The 22,428-nt window shown below is 43.2% G+C and overlaps 2 protein-coding genes across 4 annotated transcripts; one reads left to right on the top strand and one right to left on the bottom strand.

Moving 5' to 3' along the window:
* The first annotated feature begins 881 nt into the window (after positions 1-881).
* LOC121550925 (phosphomannomutase 1) lies at positions 882-13,385 on the top strand. 2 transcript variants are annotated; one of them, XM_041863375.1, is made up of 8 exons: positions 882-1,267; positions 3,574-3,691; positions 8,237-8,313; positions 8,535-8,626; positions 8,984-9,083; positions 9,482-9,557; positions 11,742-11,857; positions 12,382-13,385. In XM_041863375.1, the coding sequence occupies exons 1-8, from the start codon at positions 1,187-1,189 to the stop codon at positions 12,496-12,498; spliced, it is 777 nt and encodes a 258-aa protein (XP_041719309.1). In that variant the 5' UTR covers positions 882-1,186; the 3' UTR covers positions 12,499-13,385. The 2 variants fall into 2 exon arrangements, with proteins under 2 accessions (XP_041719309.1, XP_041719308.1); XM_041863374.1 differs by lacking the exon at positions 882-1,267 and having other exon boundaries at positions 2,479-3,691.
* Positions 13,386-15,652: 2,267 nt separating this feature from the next.
* Positions 15,653-22,240, bottom strand: LOC121550924 (cold shock domain-containing protein C2-like). Of its 2 annotated transcripts, none has more exons than XM_041863371.2 (4): positions 22,085-22,240; positions 18,817-19,168; positions 17,485-17,607; positions 15,653-17,256 (listed from the first exon to the last, which is right to left on the bottom strand). In XM_041863371.2, exons 2-4 carry the CDS (start codon positions 18,996-18,998, stop codon positions 17,082-17,084), a joined length of 480 nt encoding a protein of 159 aa, XP_041719305.1. In that variant the 5' UTR covers positions 18,999-19,168; positions 22,085-22,240; the 3' UTR covers positions 15,653-17,081. The 2 variants fall into 2 exon arrangements, with proteins under 2 accessions (XP_041719305.1, XP_041719306.1); XM_041863372.2 differs by having other exon boundaries at positions 18,817-19,165.
* Positions 22,241-22,428: the final 188 nt, after the last annotated feature.

Here is a 22,428-nt window from a genome sequence, read left to right as displayed (position 1 = left end):
ATTTGTTACTTTTATTTCGTATTATTTTATATTGTATTTTTTGTGTGATTGTTTTTGGTATTCTTTCTTAAAACTGCATTGTTGGTCAGGGGCTTGTAAGTAAGCATTTCACTCTAAGGTCTACACCTGTTGTATTCGGTGCATGTGACAAATGACATTTGATTTCATTTTATTTGAAATGGCCATCTGTGCCAATAGGGACCAGGACTATAATCATGTCTTTATGTAAACATGATTCTCCCTTTGATGCTGATAGACCTTTCATCTTTATTTTAATTTCTCACCACCCACAAGACATGTTAGGATTGCAGATACCCTTAACAGACAAATCCATCTAACAGCCCTCAGAGCCTCCTTCGGGATATACCTGTTCTGCACTATGCCATTTGGCTTGCATAGGGCACCGGCATGTATATTGTTTTAGCCTGCCCTCTTGAGGACAACTAACTTACTGATAATAAAAGTGATCACACAAATGTTCTGGTAATCCTGCACAACAACTGTATCCAGACAGAGTCTGTCTCCAGACAGACCCAAGTGTGAGTGTGTATCTTGGAAGTTGGATCTGTCACCATGTATCAGCTAAACGTTATTCATCATACTATTCTCACTGCCTGGCCTGATTAATGCCATGGCTGGCCTGACATGCAGTGAGGAATCATTCCATTGCTTGGGCTGTGAATTTATTATATGATAGGTTACATTGTCCAGATCTAGGCACAGTCTGAGCACTGTTGAGATGGGTCTTAAATCAGTCTTTGATTTTACATGGGAGGGGGCAATGGGCATCTATGTATAAACATCTTGCCATCGCCCACTTCGCGTCATCAAACATAGAAGCTGCGATTGGCTGTTTGTATGTAGCCTACGAGAGACGAGACACTGTTGCAAAATAAACCTGAGACGTCGCGCTGCCTGTGATGATTCTTTGAATTCGATCGAAAACGGTGGCATAACTATTCTTCAGTCTGAGGATAATCTACAGTTCAACAACTATTGGATATGGTTTGTCGTTATCTACTAGACCGCATGGCATAAATTATTTATCCAACTAGTGGTAGGCTAAACATTTTACAGTAGCCTATACTGTAGTCTTTGTTTTGCATTAGAGGCAAGATCAGAAAATTGTCACGCTTACCCAGAAGATTACTTACACATTAGTAACACTATCATTGCAAAATAAGAAATGGATGAATCAAAGGGTTCTTCAAAAAGAACTATTCTGTGTTTATTTGACGTGGACGGCACTCTTACCCCACCGAGAGAGGTATGCTAAATAACGTTTTTTATTATCCCATTGTATTAATTGTGTTTGTTTGTCATTTTCATTTCTTCTAATGTTGCTTTCCAACTTGTCAAACCTTTCAATTTTGTAAGGAATTATAGGGCGCTTTGCCAATTGCCATGCCATCTTGATAGCACAAAACTGTTGCCATAATGTCAATGTCTTATCTGCTGCAAGGTCTGCAATGTTCCTGCATGTTATGTCATGATTTACTATTTTCTGTCGATATACTTCCTGATAATGTAGGCAAACACCATCATTTTCTGTCCTTCCAAGTTCTTGTTTTCGTATATTGTTTAATCCCGTGGTTGTAGCCTACTGTTCTCAAATGCAGCGGTCTGCCAACTCTTCTGAATGAAAATGAAATGTATTCGTTTGCACCTGAAGCGTGTATTTCACTCAAAGTCGCACGCGGCCCATGGAGCAGAGATATAATTAATTTGGAAGAACGTTATGTCCTCCGTCCGTAAGAGAAGACGACTGTAGGCTACTGTTGCCTACTTGCACAACACTCATGATGTCAAGTTTCATATAGCATCCCGGTGGTGGTCAACCCTAGACCACGGTTACACTGGGACACTGCTTACGCCTATTCAAAATACCCTATAACTGAATGGCCTGCTGTTTCCTGAAAGTTTGAAGTCCTTCCATGTGAAGTATAAATTACCTTGCAGCTGTTCGCGCCAATCCTTAAAGGCTCAGTGCAGTCAAAAACGTGATTTCCCTGTGTTTTATATATATTGTCCCACTCTGAGGGCGGCAGGTAGCTTAGTGGTTAAGAGCGTTGTGCCAGTAACCGAAAGGTCACTGGTTCTAATCCCCGAGCCGACTAGGTGAAAAATCTGTCGATGTTCCCTTGAGCAAGGCACTTAACCCTAATTGCTCCTGTAAGTCGCTTTGGATAAGAGCGTCTGCTAAATGACTTAAATGTTGGAATAATACTGTGAAATGGTGAAAATTATAATAATGCCCTTTCAGTGTAAGAGCTGTTTAAATTTCAGCCTGTTTTGGCATGCCTGGTGATATCACCAGGAATGTTAATAGACCAATGGGAAAGAGAGTTCCAAACCTCTCAGCCAATAACAGCTAATTTTTAGTTTCCCCCTCCCCAGTCAGACCACTCTCAGACAGTCCTAGCAAAATTCTTGCTTGAGAAATTGCTCTTTGCTCTGAAGCTATTTTTGTGTATTTTTGACAATTAAGGTACTTAATTGTTACTCAGAAATGATTTGATATTGAGATAAGAACAGCTGCATTGGACCTTTAATGGACAGATAACTGATAGTAAACAACTTAAATTAGGTACATGGGAAGAAGAGTCATATGGAGTTCCTTCCCTAAATACTCTTTCCTCTATGACTACGTTGATCAAGGACGTTGACATTCATAATGGGGTTAGCCTATTAGTCATGTCCTCAGCCTCTTTTGACCCTCAGATTTGAAATGCAAGCTCATCAATGAATAATCAGTGAAACAGCTCCCTAGTGCTTTTCATAATGATTTCAGTAGTTTAACAAAAAATTACTCATTAATTTGATGATAAATAGTTAACTCTCTGTTACACAACGCTGCATCAATGAATGTCTTTGTAATTGTCATGTGTGAAAACAGGCAGTTCTCCATGTCTTCAAATAATTCAATTAAACAGGAGGATAAAAATTGAGATTATCTCTCTTATCTCTGCCCATCAACACAAGATTATGTCTTTGTGGTAACATAGCCTACAATATGATGTTTTTTTGTCTATCTGCGTTCTTGTCTCATTGTCTGGACTGGTGATGTAAAGAAATGTTCAATGGCCGTCATGTGTAGGCTGTGTCCAGTTCAACAGCTGTTGGTCGGTCACAGAGACATAAGTGTGCAGAATAAACCCACTGCCCTTGTATTATGTAATGCAGTTTCCTCATGTGAGTATGAGGCAGTCCCTGCCTGATCCATCTGCCAAAGTCTCTCTGGTAAGAGGGAAAGCTGGTTTAATATGATTATTTCTGCAGAGGGTCAATATACCACTATCAAAGCTGCTCCTCCTTCAGAGACAGATGGCAATCTCACTCTGTCTATGCTACCTAACCTCACAAACAAAAGCATTCTCCTGCTTTGTGGTCAGACAAGAAAAGCAATTTTCAGGACTGTGAATGCCTATCTTGTCACAGTTTATATTATGAGTCCCTAAAACGGTGTTTTCAATGATAGACAACACAAACAGGTACAGACTGTGTGTGTGTGCGTGGGTGCATGGGTGCACTCGTTGTGTGTACGCGTCGTGTGTGTGTGCTTCCACCCTGCAGAAAATCGACCCGCAGCTGGATGAGTTTTTCCAGTCTCTGCGCAGGAAAGTGAAGATCGGCATAGTGGGCGGATCAGACTACTCAAAGATCGCAGAGCAGCTGGGGGAGGGAGATGAAGGTGAGCGCTCCTCATTCTCACTTTGGTCTCATTTCAGTCTCACATATTCACCCTCAAACCCATCTTACTGCCTTTGTCTCACAGGGCTTTACAAACCCCAAAAGGCTGTCGCTTTCATGGTCATGAAATTATTTCAGGGACATTCACCAGAGAGACAGTTTAGGGGCTTTCGTGTTTGCAGCCCACTCTCATTTGACATCAGTCCATAAATAACAGACATAGACGAAAGCAGCTACGTCAGTTAGTCTGCGATCCGGGTCGCACATGGACCCAGATGGAGTTACATGTTTGCTCATGTACCTGTGTTACATTCCCTTCCTTCCCACCCACCACCAGAGACCTTGACACACTGACCCTGTGGTGGAGTTTACACACAGCAGTGGAGACTGGCCACCAACACACTGACAACTGACCGTTATCACTCAGAGCAGCAACAAAAGTAAAGCAACGAACAATAGAGTACATTTAAGGGGGAGTGCTACTAGTGCATTCAATGTTTTGTTTTCAGTGCGTTCAAGGTTTTCAATTTTGCAGCAGCAGTTCTCTATCCTGATCATCCCCAGACTGCATTATGCAAGACTGATTGAGATGCTCAGTACTTTGAAACTCTAGCCATGTGAGATATGTGTACAGTGAATGGACAGGACAGAGATTAAACTGCACTATTCCAGGTAGTGTTACATAGGTGGTAATCTGCAATGACCAATAATCCCGCTGCACCAGGTACAACATGCCTGTGTTCCAGTTGGGGGAGTTTTTTTAGGCTATGTGTGGTGAAAGGAGTCAGGCGCAGGAGGGTATTCACCGAATACAGAGTTTATTCCTTCGTTGACACACACATGCGCTCCAATAGCGATCAACGAAACAGGCACAGGGGAAACCAACATCCCTGGCAATACACTGTAACGGAATCCAATAATACATAGGCACAGGGGGAAAATCTACCCTGGCAACACAATGTTATGAGTAGCTCCACCGAGCTACATACTCTCACAATAACAATCACCCACAAGGACAAGGGGGCAGAGGGAACACTTATACACAGACTAATTAGGGGATAGGAACCAGGTGTGTGTGATTGACAAGACAAGTGTGATGATGATTGGGGCGGCAGTGGTTAGTACTCTGGTGACGACGAACGCCGACACCTGCCCGAACAAGGAGGGGAGGCAGCCTCGGCCGAAGTCGTGACAGTACCCCCGACGCGCAGCTCCAGCAGCGCGCCGACCCCAGCCTCGGGGACGGCCAGGAGACTTAGACGTACTCCCTCACGTCCTTAGCCAAGGTAGGCCACCATTACCTTCCGCTCAAGCAGCGCACTGTACGACCGATACCTGGGTGACCAGAGGAGGGTGACGTGTGTGCCCAGAAGATCAGACGATCACGGATAAGAGCAGGCACGTACCGCAGCCCAGCTGGACACTGCGGTGGAGATGGATCTGTGTGTAATGCCCGCTCTATATCCGCGTCCATCGCCCATACTACCGGCGCCACAATGCAGGAGGCCGGGAGTATGGTGATGTGTCTCTGTGTCATACAGCCGGGACAGTGCGTCTGCCTTCACGTTCTTCGTACCCGGAATGTATGATAGTGTAAAATCAAACCAGGTGAAGAATAGGGCCCACCTGGCCTGGCAAGGATTCAGCCTCCTCGCTGCCCGGATGTACTCCAGGTTACGGTGGTCCGTCCAGACGAGGAAAGGGTGTTTCGCCCCTTCGAGCCAATGCCTCCACACAGCCAACCGCTCCCGATCACCAATGTCGTAGTTCTGCTCCGCCGGGCTGAGCTTCTTCGAGAAGAAGGCACAGGGGCGGAGCTTGGGTGGTGTGCCCAAGTGTTGGGACAGGACAGCGCCTATCCCTACCTCGGACGCATCCACCTCCACTACGAACGGTAGTGATGGATCGGGGTGGGCCAGTACCGAAGCTGAGGTGAACAGACCCCGCAGTCTCCTGAAGGCCAGATCCGCCTCAGCAGACCAGCGGAGCCGGGACGGCCCACCCTTCAACAGGGATGTGATGGGAGCTGCGACCTTGCCAAAGCCCCGGATAAACCTTCGGTAGTAATTGGCAAAGCCAAGGAATCGCTGCACCTCCTTAACCGTGGTTGGAGTCGGCCAATTACGCACGGCTGAAATGCGATCTCCCTCCATGTCCACACCTGAGGTGGTAATGCGGTATCTGAGGAAGGAGACGGACTGCTGGAAAAACATACACTTCTCTGCCTTGGCATAAAGGTCATTTTCCAACAGTCTGGCCAGCACTTTGCAAACCAGGGACACATGCTCGGTGCGAGTAGCGGAATACACCAGGATGTCATCGATGTAGACCACTACACCGTGACCAAGCATGTCCCGAAACACCTTGTTCACAAAGGACTGGAAGACGGATGGAGCATTCATCAAACCGTAGGGCATCACCAGGTATTCATAATGCCCCGTGGTTGTGCTGAATGCCGTCTTCCACTCATCCCCCTCCCGAATACGCACCAGGTTGTACGCACTCCTGAGATATAGCTTTGTGAAGAAGCGCGCCCCATGCATTGACTCGATCACTGAAGGAATGAGGGGGAGAGGATAACTAAATCTAATCGTCTCCTTGTTCAGTGATCGATAATCAATGCACGGGCGCAGACCGCTGTCTTTCTTCTTCACAAAGAAGAAACTTGAGGAGGCGGGTGAAGTGGAGGGACGTATGTACCCCTGGCCCAGGGACTCGGAGACGTATATTTCCATAGCCTCAATTTCAGCCTGCGACAGGGGGTACACATGACTCCTGGGAGGTACAGCATCTACCCGAAGGTCTATCGCACAATCCCCCGCCCGATGAGGTGGTAATTTAGTAGCACGCGTGCGCCAAATCGAGGTATTCGGGGGGAATGCGCACGGTGGAGGTACCGTCTGGACTTTCCACCGTGGTTGCACCAATGGAAACATCTAGACACCTACCCTGACATTCACGCAACCACCCTGTGAGAGCCCTCTGCGGCCATGAGAAGGTGGGGTTGTGGAGTGCTAGCCAAGGGATACCTAATACCACAGGGAAAGGAGATTCAATAATCGAAAAAATAACCTGCTCACAATGAGTCTCCTGGGTGATCATGGTGACCGGTATAGTGACTTCCGTAACAAACCCGGACCCTAATGGTCGACTATTGAGTGCTCTGATGGGGAGTGGAACGGAGAGGGGAACCAATGAAATGCATTGACGGCGTGCGAATGCCCTGTCCATAAAGTTCCCAGCTGCGCCTGAATCGACTAGCGCATTACACTGGGAAACTACCATGATATCGGGAAAGTGGATAGGTAGGGTACAGTGTGCAACAGAGGGCTCTGAACAAGTGTGGGTGTTCAATACCTGGGGTGATGCGTGAGTGCCCTGCCTGCCGACTCCCGGCCCAAAATAACGTTGACTACGACGTGTGGTGTACTGTCCCTTCGTGCCACCAGAGTGGCACTGTCGCTGTCATCCTCCTCTCTCTCGGCCGGCGGCTCCACCCAGCTCCATCGGCTCAGGATCCGAGTCGCCCGGGGTGGAAACGGGCAGACCCCTACCAGGACGTCCTCTGGCTGCCAGCAGGTTGTCCAAACGAATGGCCATGTCCACCAGTTTATTGAAGGACAACATGGTGTCCCGGCAGGCTAGCTCCCGTCGCACGTCCTCCCGCAGATGGCACCGGAAATGGTAGATCCGGTTGGCCAGCTGGTCTTGACAGATCGGGTCCTCTCCTCTCCAGGCGTTGGGACGGCCTGAAGAACCCAATCCATCGCTTCCCCCAAGCTGGCCAGCATTGTGGAATGCTCCTGGACCCGTGCCATGACTCCAGGCATGCACTCTTCTCCCGCTGACTCCATAGCGGGTGGGTGATTCTGTGGTGAGTGTGGTGAAAGGAGTCAGGCGCAGGAGGGTAATCACCGAATACAGAGTTTATTCCTTCGTTGACACACACATACGCTCCAATAGCAATCAACGAAACAGGCATAGGGGAAACCAACATCCCTGGCAATACACTGTAACGGAATCCAATAATACATAGGCACAGGGGGAAAATCTACCCTGGCAACACAATGTTATGAGTAGCTCCACCGAGCTACATTTACATTTTAGTCATTTAGCAGACATTCTTATCCAGAGCGACTTACAGTTAGTGAGTGCATACAGTTTTCATACTGGCCCCCCGTGGGAAATGAACCCACAACCCTGGCGTTGCAAGCGCCATGTTCTACCAACTGAGCTACAGGGGATCCTGTACTCTCACAATAACAATCACCCACAAGGACAAGGGGGCAGAGGGAACACTTATACACAGACTAATTAGGGGATAGGAACCAGGTGTGTGTGATTGACAAGACAAGTGTGATGATGATTGGGGCGGCAGTGGTTAGTACTCCGGTGACGACGAACGCCGAAGCAGTAAGGGAGGCAGCCTCGGCCGAAGTCGTGACACTACGTGCTGGTAGCTTGTGTTGTCTATTTACTATGAATGTTCTCACAGTGCTCCTCAGTAACACACTTTTACCTAATTCGCCCCCTTTCTCTCTTACAGTGATACAGAAGTTTGACTATGTGTTTGCTGAGAATGGCACGGTGCAGTACAAAGATGGGAAGCTCCTTTCCAAACAGGTGGGTGTGACTGAGGTGAGGGAAGGAATAAAATATATTTTGGCTCACTAACAAGCCATTTAAACCTGATTCCATGTAAACAACATGCAGGGACAACCTTTTTTCTTGTACACTGTACTCAGCTAAGAAGACTGGAAGGGAAAGTTATGATCATGCCTTTAAGAGAACTGCACTGTGTTAATAATAAAAGACAGTTCAAATATTTGAACTATGTCCTACAGGCCATCCAGAACCAGATAGGAGAGGAACTACTACAGGACCTCATTAACTTCTGTCTCAGCTACATGGGGCTGATCAAGCTGCCCAAGAAAAGGTGAGACTCTGACCTACTTTCAGCTCCTTTTCCAGAGGACGTCCTGGTAGGGGTCTGCCCGTTTCATTCAGAGGCCCCAGGGCCACTACAACCTGTCCATCAAAGCTGCAGGCATTGGAGAAAGGAATGCTGGCTCTGTCAGTATTCCTAAGGGTGTTTTTCCAGTTTGACAAGCTGAAATCACAGAGAGACTAAGACAGAAGGATTGATCTGTATCTGGGTGGAAAGACATATTTGCTTGAGAAACAAAGCAATTCTGAATCTAACCCTAGAATCTCTAGAATTTTAGTATGATGGTTGGTAACAAAGCCACACTAAAGTCTATTCTTACAGATTAATGCCTTATTCTGCACTCAGGGGCACCTTTATCGAATTCCGCAACGGAATGCTGAACATCTCCCCCATTGGCCGGAGCTGCACACTTGAGGAACGAATCGAATTCTCTGAAATCGACAAGGTATTACACACAGTATAAGAGTGCCTAAATAATGATCTAAACACCAATCGTTATCTTCTAAGGAAAACGCCTAAACGTATAAACGTGGAAAATGAAGAGTAAACAAACAAAGCCCGTGTTATTGATTGAGTCATGATTTCAACCTCCTATAACCTCAAATCACTGCACAGTGCAAGCAGGCATGATTTTCTCTTATATTCTGTTATGTTGGCTCCTATTAAAAGGGGAAGAGAGTAAACAAGTCAAAACAATGCTGAGCTTTCAAGATGGCTGAACAAACAGCCCATTGATGTTTCACAGCCACACATTATGGAGGGTCTAGTGGTCTGATGGGTGATGTGGAGAGGCTTAACCCTTAGTTGCCTGAAGCCTGACCCCTTTCCTTAACCTCTTCACAGAGAGAGAAAATCAGGGAGAAGTTTGTTGCGGCCCTGCAGGAGGAGTTTGCTGGGAAGGGTCTACGATTTACCAGAGGTAAGCCAACTGGCACAGGATGTGAGCTGGGAATTAATATCAGTGTAACTATTAGCACCTCTAGTCTTGTATTTCAGTATTTCTTTGTATGCCATCTGTGCATGGTGTGATATCTACATTTCAAGACTAATTTACAAACATTTATCGCTCAGATAGAACCCTGTTATGACTTGAACGTACTTACTCCTTTGCTGTATTTTCCTTGCTGTTGTTTCCTATATGCCAGTTCACAAAGACTGTCTGCCATGCGTAGTCAATCTCCTGGACACATTGTGCCCAACATTGGGGCAACTTCAATAAACATTACTCTCCCCTGCTCCACTCTCTGAGGTTCAGAGATGTTTTTCTCTGGTTAGTCAGACTAGGTGTTTGCTCACTGTGTAACAAGGTGTGAGACTTACTTAATGGCCTGTGAAACTGTACACAATTCAGGCAGCTGCACAAACAGCTGGAAATAAGGCTGTTGTCTTCATAAGGCACTCTGTTAAAGCCCTGGGCCAGTAGCAGCAGTAGTTACAAACACCCACATTCAGCCTTACTTCATCCTAACGGCCTTACTTCACCCTAACTGAGTGACTGCCCTGGGAATCCCTCTGATTGCTGATGTTAACTGGGAATCCTTCTGGTTGCTGATGTGGAAGCTGATGCTCATTGCACTGGCAGCAGAGCCAGTTGGAGGGCTGTTTACACTGCAGCCGCAGAGCCTGATAAAACGAGCCAATGAGAAGGCTAGGGCATAAGATTTATGTGTTTGCTCATTGCGGTCTGTTCACATTTCACATAATATATGCAATGCTGTTTATGTCTATGCAGCACTGTCTGTTCTTACGCCATAGATTTTTGCCCGTGTCACTCAGCTCAAAAAGCGACATTGCAGCGTCCCTTCAAATACAGGCACCTTTGTCCTGGCTCTGTTTTCTTTAACCTTTATGGTATATGGCCAAGGGTGGGGAAGGGAATGGGTGGGGATGGGCTGAGGATGTGGGTGTTTGTGGCCAATACACCCTCTGATTGGCTGAAACCTCCCTAGCTGTTGCCTTTGTGAGCTTTCCCTTTAAAGGGTCAAGCAGCAGTTGCTACATCCATTTTTGGACTAATAAATTAATGATGTGACCCATTGATTCTTGAAGTATATAATTATAAATGCCTTATAAGCTTAGTTCAACTGTCGTACCCCATCAGAACACAAAATATAAGCTAGTTTTTCTCCAAAGTTTGTAAACAAAGTAAATGTAAACAAACACTGTATAGCCCCTAAAAACATGGTTAAAACTATAATTTTGATATCATGTATGGTCAGTCCTTGCATCCATAGCTCTGTCTTTGAATTTGAGAGTGCTTACATTTCTCCAGTCCAATCCCCACCATTTTTACTGAAACAGTGGTGGGGCGCTTTCTTATTGCTTCAACTGCTGATTGTCGCTTTAAACACTTCAGCATTATGAGGGTAATGAAGTAGAATCTGAAGGCAGGGGGGATGGGCGAGATGCAGAATTTAAACTTACTTTGCTGAGGGCTTTTCATGCACATTCACCGCTCATTTACCTGAATATTTGGCAGAATTCAAAGATGAACTGCTCTGGTTGTAGAATGAAAAGGAAAGAGCGATTAAAAGAAAGGAGCCAGCTATAGGCTGTGTTTGTGGAACTGAGTCCACCTCATGGAGGTCAGACAAGTAGTGAATAATCACCCATAATAAGACTGTCCTCCCTGGACACAGACTGTATGTCAAGGCCATCGCCACACAGTCGATGCACAGGGCATAAATAAGTCTGTTCTGCTGAACTGAGCACAGTGATTGCGGCTTTTAATATCCTTTCATGCTTTTTGAGGTGAGAATGTGTTGGGCTCCAAGTCTGTTGCAGAGAAATGTGCAACATTGACCAGTTGAAGGTGCAGTCTTAAAAATATCTCAAAGCTGCTGTTCCTATAATGGGGAAAATATCATACCTATTTTACATGCATTGGGCATCCTCACTCATCAGTGCATTGACCAACCTAAACAAATATCCCATACATGGCATGGAATAGCTGGTTGTAATGTGTTAATAATCATCACTAAAACATGACTGAGGGTTTATTTTATGGGAGGGACTAATATTCTGTTCAGTAACATGATGTTAAATTGTAATGTATAAATTGAAGTTGACTGAATTATTACCCCTCGTGTGCCTCTCTATTCAGGCGGTCTCATCAGTTTTGACGTGTTCCCTGAAGGCTGGGACAAGAGCCTCTGTCTGGACGTGCTGGAGGGGGAGGGCCTGGACGCTATCTATTTCTTTGGCAACGAGACGTCGTCTGTAAGTGAAGGGGAGGACCTTGTGGACGTGTCAGTGATGGTGGGGAATGCTCTGAGGCTCAAGGTAGCAATGAGAGTAGGATTGTGCTGTGGCTTGAATGTCAAAGGTTAAAGTTCAGAGATCATTGTTGTTGTCAATATAAGTGGAGTTGACCCCTGCCTGAAAGAATGTTGCTATGTTGCATGAGCTTTGTGATGGTTGTGTGTTTATTCAACCTCTTTTACTGAGACATATAGAGAGATAAAGAGTGAGTGAGGAAACAAGGAAAGAGGTCGACAAGGGTGAAAAGGGCAGTCAGTGCAAACCTATTTGTGAACAAGCAGATTCTATAATAATAATAATATAATATGCCATTTAGAAGACGCTTTTATCCAAAGCGACTTACAGTCATGCGTGCATAAATGTTTTGTGTATGGGTGGTCCCGGGGATCGAACCCACTACCTTGGCGTTACAAGCGCCGTGCTCTACCAGCTGAGCTACAGAGGACCATTCTAAAGCCGTATCTACATTCCTCTCTGTTCAGGGGGGCAACGACTATGAGATCTTCAACGACCCGCGCACCATTGGTTTCACAGTGTACTCACCAGAGGACACAGCCAGGCACTGTCGAGAAATTTTCTTCAAAGCTGATGAGTCGTGATGAGTCGTGCAGAAGGCACACTCCCAGTCAGCTTCCCTTGGGCTCCCCCTGTTGTTCAGGGCAGGTACTAAGAGCACCTGGAGGAGAAGAGGTGGAGATGGGAGTCATACCACTACAGACTTTTTAAAGTAATCAATTCATTGTTGTTGTATGATATTATTCTAACTAGCACTGGACACATAAAGGGATCATTAGTAATTCACATTGGCTGGACTCCCATGGAAATTTACTATGAGATGTGGACAGAGGCAGCGCCAGTTACTAATCAACAGATCTGGGGTTTTTTAAAGGATGGTAGCTCAAACAATGTGAGGAAGTGTACTAATGTTTTCAGTTTTTATCATGACTAAGTGTTTCTCTAAGGTTTTAATCTATCAAGCCAATGGTTTTTGTAGCATGTCCCTGTATTTGTATGTAACGTCAAATTAACCTAAATGTCTTATAGGCCCACCTGTAAGACAATCCTCTTTTGTGAATATCATGTGAAGATGTATATACATTTTGAGTATATCATGTAAATACCCACTTATGTTTTGCACTAATATTGATACAGTTACCTGACAAACTGGGTTTTGAATAATTTGTTTTCTTTATGAATGTAGTGAGTGATTAGTGTTGTCTCTGAACACTGCACAATGAAATGGAGCGAGAGAAGAGAGAGGTTTTTTGCTCTGTGCCTGTCCACTGAGATATGAGATTAATGACACATACAGTGCCTATAGAAAGTCTACACCCCCTTGAACTCTTTTCAAATTTTGTTGTGTTACAAAGTGGGATTGAAATAGATTTAATTGTAATTATTTGTCATTGATCTACACAACATACTCCATAATGTGAAAGTGAAAATACAATTCTACGATTTTTACAAATTAAATAACTAAAATATCGTTGTTGCCTAGGTATTTACCCCCTTTGTTTAGGCAAGCCTAAGTTAGTTCAGAAGTAACATTTGGCTTAACAAATCCCATAATAAGTTATATAGACTCACTGTGTGTGAAATAGAGGTTTACATGATTTTTGAATGACTACCCCTTCCTCTGTAAGGTCCCTCAGTCAAGTATTGAATTTCAAGCACAGATTCAATTACAAAGACCAGAGCTTTTTCGAAAGCCTCATAAAGAAGGGCAGTGATTGGTAGATGGTTAACAATAACAAATCAGACATTGAATATATCTTTAAGCATGGTCAAGTTAATAATTATGCTGTGGATGATGTATTAAACCACCCAGACACATCAAAGATGCAGTCATCCTTCTGAACTGAGCTGCAGGACAGGAAGTAAGGAAACTGCTTAGGAATGTCACCATGAGGCCATTGGTGATTTTAATACAACTACAGAGTTCAATGGCTGTGATGGGAGAAAACTGAGGATGGATCAACAACATTGTAGTGACTCCACAGGTCATTAACCTAAATGACGGAGTGAAAAGAAGAATACAAATATACAGAATAAAAAATATTCCAAAACATGCAACAAGGCACTAAAGTAATATTGCAAAAAAAAACACGGCAAATGAATACACTTTTTGGCGTAAATGCAAAGTCTTGTGTTTGGGGCAAATCCAACACAACACATCACTGAGTAATTGCCTCCATATTTTCAAGTATGGTGGTGGCTGCATCATGGTATGGGTATGCTTGATATCGGCAAAGACTGGGGAGTTTTTCAGGATGAAAAGTAACGGGAAGGAGCTAAGCACAGGCAAAATCCTGCTTCAGTCTGCTTTACAACAGACACTGTGAGAGGAATTCACCTTTCAGCAGGACAATATCATAGAACACTAAGCCAAATGTACACTGGAGATGCTTACCAAGAATACAGTGAATGTTCCTGAGTGGCCAAGTTACAGTTTTGACTTAAATCTGCTTGAAAATCTATGGCAAGACTTTAACATTGCTGTCTAGCCATGATCTCCAACACCTTGAGAGAGCTTGAATAATATTTTAAAGAATAATGGGCAATATTGCACAATACAGGTGTGCAAAGCTCTTATGAGATTTACCCAAGATGGCTCAAAGCTGTAATCGCTGCCAAAGGTGTTTCTAACATGTATTGAATCAGGGGGGTAAATACTTATCTAATCAAGGTACTGTATAAAAAAAAGAAATGTTAGAATTTTGTCTTCCACTTTGACAGAGCATTTTGTGTAGATTGTTGTAAACTTTCTACACTCTTAGAAAAAAGGGTTCCAAAATGGTTCTTCAGCTGCCCCCATAGGAGAACCCTTTTCGGTTCCAGGTAGAACCCTTTTTTGTTACAGGTAAAACTCTTTTGGGTTCCATGTAGAACCCTCTGTGGAAAGGGTTCTACATGGAACTCAAAAGGGTTATTCAAAGGTTTCTCCTATGGGGACAGCCAAATAACCATTTTAGGTTCTAGATACCACCTTTTTTTATAAGAGTATAGGCACTGTAGAGAGATGTCTTGCCTCATCTATGCAATTGCATATAAATGATGCTGGTTACTTCCGTCTGCACCGCTATAAGAACTGGATCTCACAGATGGTTTAAACACCCTCTTCAATTCCTACCCAGTATATTCACAGGCACACATCCTTTAGTTGGATCTTAAAAGGTTAATGACGTCTGCTCAAATCCAATAATCTGGATGTCTTGACCCTTCTGCCAAAGGCCATTAGAACTTCCTGAATGACAAATCTAAGCAATTATGTTTTATTCTATAATTTCTTTATTTCAGATAAGGCCCATGAGTGATTGATTGTGACTTTATTAATGAACCAATGTTGGTGTGACCTGGTCACAGTATGATATAAAGCATAGGCCATGTTTTTGGCTTATCAGGGTTCATTTGAAAGTTATAATGTAATTCTGGATTTTACATAGACTATTCTTTATAACAGTCTTTGTCCCAAATATTCACACATTTTAAGTGACCTAACAGATCAACTGAAATTAAATATTTAGCATTTGATGTCACCTTCATAAACCATGTGTTGTGGTTATGAATTGGTGCCTTCTTGACCTGATTATTATGCTATTGCCCGAGTCTGCGGATGTTTGTGAGATCAGATGACCTCCTTAGTAAATGTAACACTCCCACAACCGTCTGTGATAAAGGTCAAGAGGACTCACTTGTACAGTTTGATCAACATACACTAATTGTGAAATCATCATGTGATTGTTGATTACTGTATTCATTTGAACTATGTGTATGTACGTTCATTGTAATAATTTTTTTTTTATATCATTGCGACAAGTGCGACTCATTCTTTTTTGTACAACAGATGGAAAGTATAACTAAGACATAGGCATATCATTCTAATGTCACATACTTTGTACACCCTTAACTCCAAAGATAAACTGATAAATACTAAAGAAGGATAACAGCCACCATAATTGTGAATCATAAAATGTTTTTAGTGCTCTTTCAAGGCTCACATAGAAATGACGGTAAACTATAGCCACAGTGGCTTGTCTAACATAAAATGCTCTGAACTGTGACCAATGGAAAATCTGGCATTTTAACTTAAACTAAAATATGAAATAAAACACTCCAGAAGAGTAAGAAGGAAGGATAGAAAAATGCATAGAAATAGCATAGATATGGAGAAATGCTAAACATAATGGGCAGACATGAAACAAATATGAATAACAGTTCAGTAACAATCAAATGACCATATCAGAACTTAAACAAATACATTAAAATGTATTTCAATTCCATTGACAGTGTGTTACAGTGTCTCTCAGACAATAGAAAATAGATTCAGAAAGAGTTTCAAAAACCTTATAGTAATTTGCGCATACCATCATGGTGAGTTAGAATTTGCAAACAGGACTACAAATTGCTACATGATAAAGCCTAATGGGAGTTGTAGTCGGTTTGGCAGTATTTCGGAATGGAAGTTCAAGTTTTTAAGTGCAATCTTTTGACTACAATGTCCAAAACTTAAATCCAGTAACCTCAAAACTAATGGATACAAAAAAATCTAAACAAAATTATCAAATAAATATATATAAATAAAAGGCAAAAATACAAAGATGGTTGTGTACCTCGAGAAATTATTAATAGTGGCTTTTCCATTCACAGTAAAATATAAATAATTCTTCCAATGTCCATGCTTGCATTTTTTTGTCTCCCATTACGCCCATCTCTCTCCCTCCCTTCTTCTCGCTTGCTCTCTCAATCAGACGTTTCCGATTCTGTAACTCTAAACCTTCATCAGTTCTTTTCTCTCCAACCTCATTTTGACTTCACACCAATAGTAAAGCTTCTCCTCAAAATGGTGTCAGATTTCTCATTCTATTTCCTCTACCACTCCGCTCTGTCCCCTCACCCACTTCCAGTACCTTCAAGTTGAACATATTCTCCTTCCTTACTTGCTTTTATGACTTATCAATCCAGTCTGTACCAACCACATCCTAGTTCACGGTTGGCCAACTTGTGTCCTGAGGAGCCAGTCAGTGTATCTATGGTTTTGTTCCAGCCCAGCTGTAGTACACCTGATTTAGACAGACTCTCCAGCACCAGTTGGCCATCCCTGCCTGCCCTAGCCAGACCCCTCACCCTCCCCACCCTAGCCCTCCCTGTACCCAAGTGTAGACAAACAGGCCAGCGCTGAAGCCTAGCTCTCCTCTAGCTGGCTGATGATCTGGCCAGACCAGGTCTCATGCTTCGTCCCTGGGTTCAGATGAACGATCTTCACCTCCACGGCCTGGACCTTCAGGTTTTTGGGTGGGATTCGGGAGACTTTGTATGTGACCTCATCTCCTTCTACTGGGACATACTCGCCCTCGATACTGAAATAGATTGAATTAATGATTTAGATGTTAATTTACTGTACAATATGAATATGCAGTCAGTTCCTGCTCTGAACCTTGCCACATTTTATCTGACACTGAACACTGATGTTACATTGCTGCTCTGAGATAGAAAGCTGTGAACAGAATCTTAAAAACTGGGCATTTTGTTCATTTGAGCAATTTGACAAGCTAAAGAAGGCTGTTGTAGTGATGAAGGCCACTCACTCCGAGATGTGAACAAAGATGTCATCTCCGCCATTGGTGGGGCGGATGAAGCCATGACCTTGTGACCTGCAGAAGCTCTTGCACACGCCCTTAAACGCTGGCCCTGAGGTGGCCCGCACCGTGCTGAAGAGGGAGAGACGGAAGAGAGAATCATGTCCTCTCTAAACAAAACATTACATCAACCCACCATATCCCTTCTGCTACTGCTTGTGAAAACAAGTTATTCTCTAAGAAGTTAAGGAATGTACACTACCGTTCAAAAGTTTGGGGTCACTTAGAAATGTCCTTGTTTTCGAAAGAAAAGCAATTTTTTTGTCCATTAAAATAACATAAAATTGATCAGAAATACAGTGTAGACATTGTTAATTTTGTAAATGGCTATTGTAGCTGGAAACGGCTGATTTTTCATGGAATATCTACATAGGCGTACAGAGGCCCATTATCAGCAACCATCAGTCCTGTGTTCCAATGGCACGTTGTGTTTGCTAATCCAAGTTTATCATTTTAAAAGGCTAATTGATCATTAGAAAACCCTTTTGCAATTATGTTAGCACAGCTGAAAAATGTTGTGCTGATTAAAGAAGCAATAAAACTGGCCTTCTTGAGACTAGTTGAGTACCTGGAGCATCAGCAATTGTGGGTGAGCAAGAGGACAAATACATTAGAGTGTCTAGTTTGAGAAACAGATGCCTCACAGGTCCTCAACTGGCAGCTTCATTAAATAGTACCCGCAAAACTAGTCTCAACATCTTCAGTTTCTTGCCAATTTCTCGCGTGGAATCGCCTTTATTTCTCAGAACAAGAATATTTGTTTCTGGCCATTTTGAGCCTGTAATCGAACCCACAATTGCTGATGCTCCAGATACTCAACTAGTCTCAAGAAGGCCATTTTTTATTGCTTCTTTAATCAGCACAACAGTTTTCAGCTGTGCTAACATAATTGCAAAAGGGTTTTCTAATGATCAATTAGCCTTTTAAAATTATAAACTTGGATTAGCAAACACAACATGCCATTGGAACACAGGACTGATGGTTGCTGATAATGGGCCTCTGTACGCCTATGTAGATATTCCGTTAAAAATCTGCCATTTCCAGCTACAATAGCCATTTACAACATTAACAATGTCTACACTGTATTTCTGATCATTTTGATGTTGTTTTAATGGACAAAAAAATTGCTTTTCTATCAAAAACAAGGACATTTCTAAGTGACCCCAAACTTTTGAACGGTAGTGTATATAAACGTCATATAAGTGAACGATAATGAACATGCACTATCAAACAAAGTCTAATACAGAAACGCATTAATGAGCAGCATATCTGGTTGCTTACGCTGAGTAGGTACGGGTGCGTTTGGTGGGCAGTGGGCTGGGCAGTGACCGGGGCTGGGGTGGCGCTCCCCTTTCCCACACACGGCTGCCCTCCCTCAAGAAGGGGAAGGAGAGGGAAAGGGGCGCAGCCCTGGGGGAGCGCAGAGGGGCCTCTGAGGGGGACGTCATGCTGGGGTCTGCCATGGCTGAGGCACGGGCCAGGTCGCTCTTCTTACCACTCTTCTGGTTCTTCACCACTTGGCCTGATTTTGACACTCCAGTTATGTGTTTGTCTGCTCACTGTTTCTGCTTTAATATCTCTTGCTATCAGGTACACAGGTCAGTTTGTTTCAGCAGGTTTCTTAACGGTCCTGCTGTGAAGAAGGAAGGAGAAAAACAAAACAAAAAAGTAAATTTGAAGTTTGTGTTAAGACATTGACGAAAAGTGGATTGAAGAAAAGAAACACAGACGAAAGTCGAACCAAAAGGAACAACTGAGACAAAGACAGATTTCATGAAGTTCATCGCTACTCCAGAGAACATTATGCATCATTCATAACAGCTTCATATTAAGATGGATGGTTTGGATTTAAATTACTGGACACATATGAAGCCATTTAGTCGGACTACCCTGGTTAAGAGTATCGGCCTAGTGGCAATGTTTTACCAAAAATGACACTGGCAGCATTTCAATTCATTACAGACTATTTTTACTTTAAAATCCCATACATTTAAACTGCAAACCATTCCTAAGTCTGCTCACAAACAATAACAGGCTCAACTTAGATATATGACTGTTGTTTACATGATGTATCAAGTCCTTCAGGCTCAAGAAGAGCACAGCTTTGGGAATAGCTACAACAAAAGCAGCCATTGTGTGCCAAGCAGTGGAGGCTCCTCAAAGGAGGAAGGGGAGGACCATCCTCCTCAGTGAATTTCGTAAAAATAAAAATAGTAAAACATTGAAAAAGTTATCCTTTTTAGATAAAACTATACTAAATATATTCACGTCACCAAATAATTGATTAAAACACACTGTTTTGCAATGAAGGTCTACAGTAGCCTCAACAGCACTCTGTAGGGTAGCACCATGGTGTAGCTGGAGGACAGCTAGCTTCCGTCCTCCTCTTGGTACATTGACTTCAATACAAAACCTAGGAGGCTCTTGGTTCTCACCCCCTTCCATAGACTTGCACAGTAATTATGACAACTTCCGCAGGACGTCCTCTCAACCTAACAGAGCTCTTGCAGCATGAACTGACATGTTGTCCACCCAATCAAAGGATCAGAATCTAGCACTGAAAGCATAAGCTGCAGCTTGCCAGCACTGCAGTGCATATAATGTGGTGAGTAGTTGACTTAAAGAGAGAGAAGACAATAATTGAACAGTTTTCAACAAATACATTTCTTCAAAAATGAAGGAGAAGCAAGAGAGAGAGAGTGAGATTGTCATTTTTTTCCAGTTTCACTTACTTAGCTAGCAAATGCAGCTGGCTAGTTTAGTTACTCAGACACCCGACTCAAATAGAGAGATGCTATGTTAGCTAGCTGGATATGACTATCCAACACAACACTGGAACTCTTCAAAGTCAAGGTAAGCTTTTGATTTTATTAGTTAATTGCCACTGGGGCCCGCCGGTGTAACTGCTTACTGACTATACACTGTAACGTTACTGCACGATTGTAGCGGGTTTACTAACACATTAGTTCTATTAGCTATGTTGACTAGGACGTTACTTTAGCTAATATGGGGACAACGATGTAGGCTGTGTGTAGAGGTTATGACATGGTTTGGCTTGGAAAGTTTTTTTTTGCCAGGTCACATAAAGCTGATGTGTTGTTCATTTAAGTCCACAAACGAAGGAAAAAGGTGAGAGGAGGAGAGTACATAGAGGCGAGAAGGAATACAAAGTGGCTGCTATGAAAGTGAACTGTGTTTATGCGTGATCAGGGGTGTATTCATTCCGCCGATTCTGTTGAAAAACGTTTCTTAAACGGAAGCAAACGAAACGTGGGATAAAAATATCTGAATTGGTCCAATCGAAACTCTCGTTTGCAACTGTTGGACTAATGATTACACCCTAGATAAGCTAGATGGCAAGAGTGTGCAAGACGGTATTGAATGTGTCACTGTCTGTCATCTCAAATGTTTCTCTCGACCTGTGTGCACCTACATTGTAAACTTTCATTCATAGGCTAGGTTGTAGCAACCTCACGATGGGTATAGGGAAAATGTGAGTATCATGTAGTAGCCTAAACCAATCGATGTTCCATTGAACTGGGTGAATGGAATATGAATGACCATCATCCAACATGCTGTAATAGAAATAAGGCCATGCTCATGAAAAACAATATCTTCCCCCCTCATCATAAACGGCACTGACCGCCACTGGTGCAAAGACATGGTGGTGCATATCGATGGCATGTGCACACAATAAGATAGGACACAGCACACTCTCCAAGGGCAATATGGCTTTGAATGGTTTAAGATTGTTCCATTCTTTCGCTCTGCCTGCATCTTCAAGGTTACCGTAAAACAGAGTTCTCTGACAGCGCGCATGTATAGACCGCTGACGACAGAGCTGCTGGCAGAACGCTAGCGGTGTGTTTCTGACGTCACCATGCAATACGGAAAGCGTTGGATAATGACTGCAAACCTAAACATTAGGGCTGCTACATTGTAACACCAAAATTGTCAAATTAGAGAAGTAGATGATCCTTTCACGCGAATGCAAATTGACTGTGTAAAGAAGGATAGGAATCCGTTTTTATAAAGTAAAAATGACAATGAAAAAAGAGAGAAACAGTGAAGGCTATTTCTCTGGAGACTTTCTCTGGGCTAAATCAGAATTAAATCTCTGAAATCGTCAGTTGACTCGGCTCAACGTGTCTAAATATCGCAAGAAAAATGCCTCTACGTGAGATATTCATAACATTGTATGATTCGTCATGTTGCGGAGGCGTGCATTTCGGTTAAGTGAATGACCAGTCTGCATTGCCAAATTATTCTGTCATAAACACATATCATCCGACTTTTTCTCATTTCCAGAACATTCAAAAAGGCGGCGCGCGCGAACAGAACGGTATAGGGATGAGAAGCCTAGTCAAAGGTATTCTATAGCCAACAACAGTTGTCGTCATTCTCATCAACCAATTTCCTATAGCCTATACATTGGTCAAAAAGGCTGTCACACGTTAATGAATAGGCAATAGATTTTCTACAATCCAAACAATAGATGGCACACTTGAATATTTTTACAATTATATAAACAAAACATGGGCCTACTTACTGCATTGCTAGAGTCCGTTTTGTCGGTAGAGGACGGGTGTGTGTGCCTTGTCAGTTACTATTATATAACATTAATTAAATAAATAACTCCAGTAAATCCGCGTAGTCCCGCGGAATACCCTGATCTGCGGGGTGTTGCTGAGGCTGCGCAGCTGCCGCTGGCTGATTGTCCACTGTAGAGTCGAGAGAATGGGCGTGATGTTTGTATGCCGACAAATTTGTTGGCATAACAAGACTGCTATGCTCATACACGTCAAAGCAGTTATTACATTAAACAATGAGGTATTCGTATTGTAAACCATACTGATGTATTCCTTCATGTAACGGTGTAAGTAAAAATAACCA

The sequence above is a fragment of the Coregonus clupeaformis genome, chromosome 35 (assembly GCF_020615455.1).
Source record: "Coregonus clupeaformis isolate EN_2021a chromosome 35, ASM2061545v1, whole genome shotgun sequence".
NCBI lineage: Eukaryota > Metazoa > Chordata > Actinopteri > Salmoniformes > Salmonidae > Coregonus > Coregonus clupeaformis.
The sequence above is the reverse complement of the archived record's forward strand: the minus strand, read 5'-3'. Positions and strand labels throughout refer to the sequence as shown.

Excerpts from the sequence above, each read along its gene's own strand:
- LOC121550925 (XM_041863374.1), top strand. The coding sequence starts at position 3,472 with ATGATAGACAACACAAACAGGTACAGACTGTGTGTGTGTGCGTGGGTG. Across the intron at positions 3,692-8,236 it reads GCTGGGGGAGGGAGATGAAG|TGATACAGAAGTTTGACTAT; the intron begins GTGAGCGCTCCT and ends TCTCTCTTACAG. Across the intron at positions 9,558-11,741 it reads GGGTCTACGATTTACCAGAG|GCGGTCTCATCAGTTTTGAC; the intron begins GTAAGCCAACTG and ends CTCTCTATTCAG.
- LOC121550924 (XM_041863371.2), bottom strand. The coding sequence starts at position 18,998 with ATGGCAGACCCCAGCATGACGTCCCCCTCAGAGGCCCCTCTGCGCTCC. Across the intron at positions 17,608-18,816 it reads CGCACCCGTACCTACTCAGC|CACGGTGCGGGCCACCTCAG; the intron begins GTAAGCAACCAG and ends CTCCCTCTTCAG. Across the intron at positions 17,257-17,484 it reads ATCTTTGTTCACATCTCGGA|TATCGAGGGCGAGTATGTCC; the intron begins GTGAGTGGCCTT and ends AATCTATTTCAG.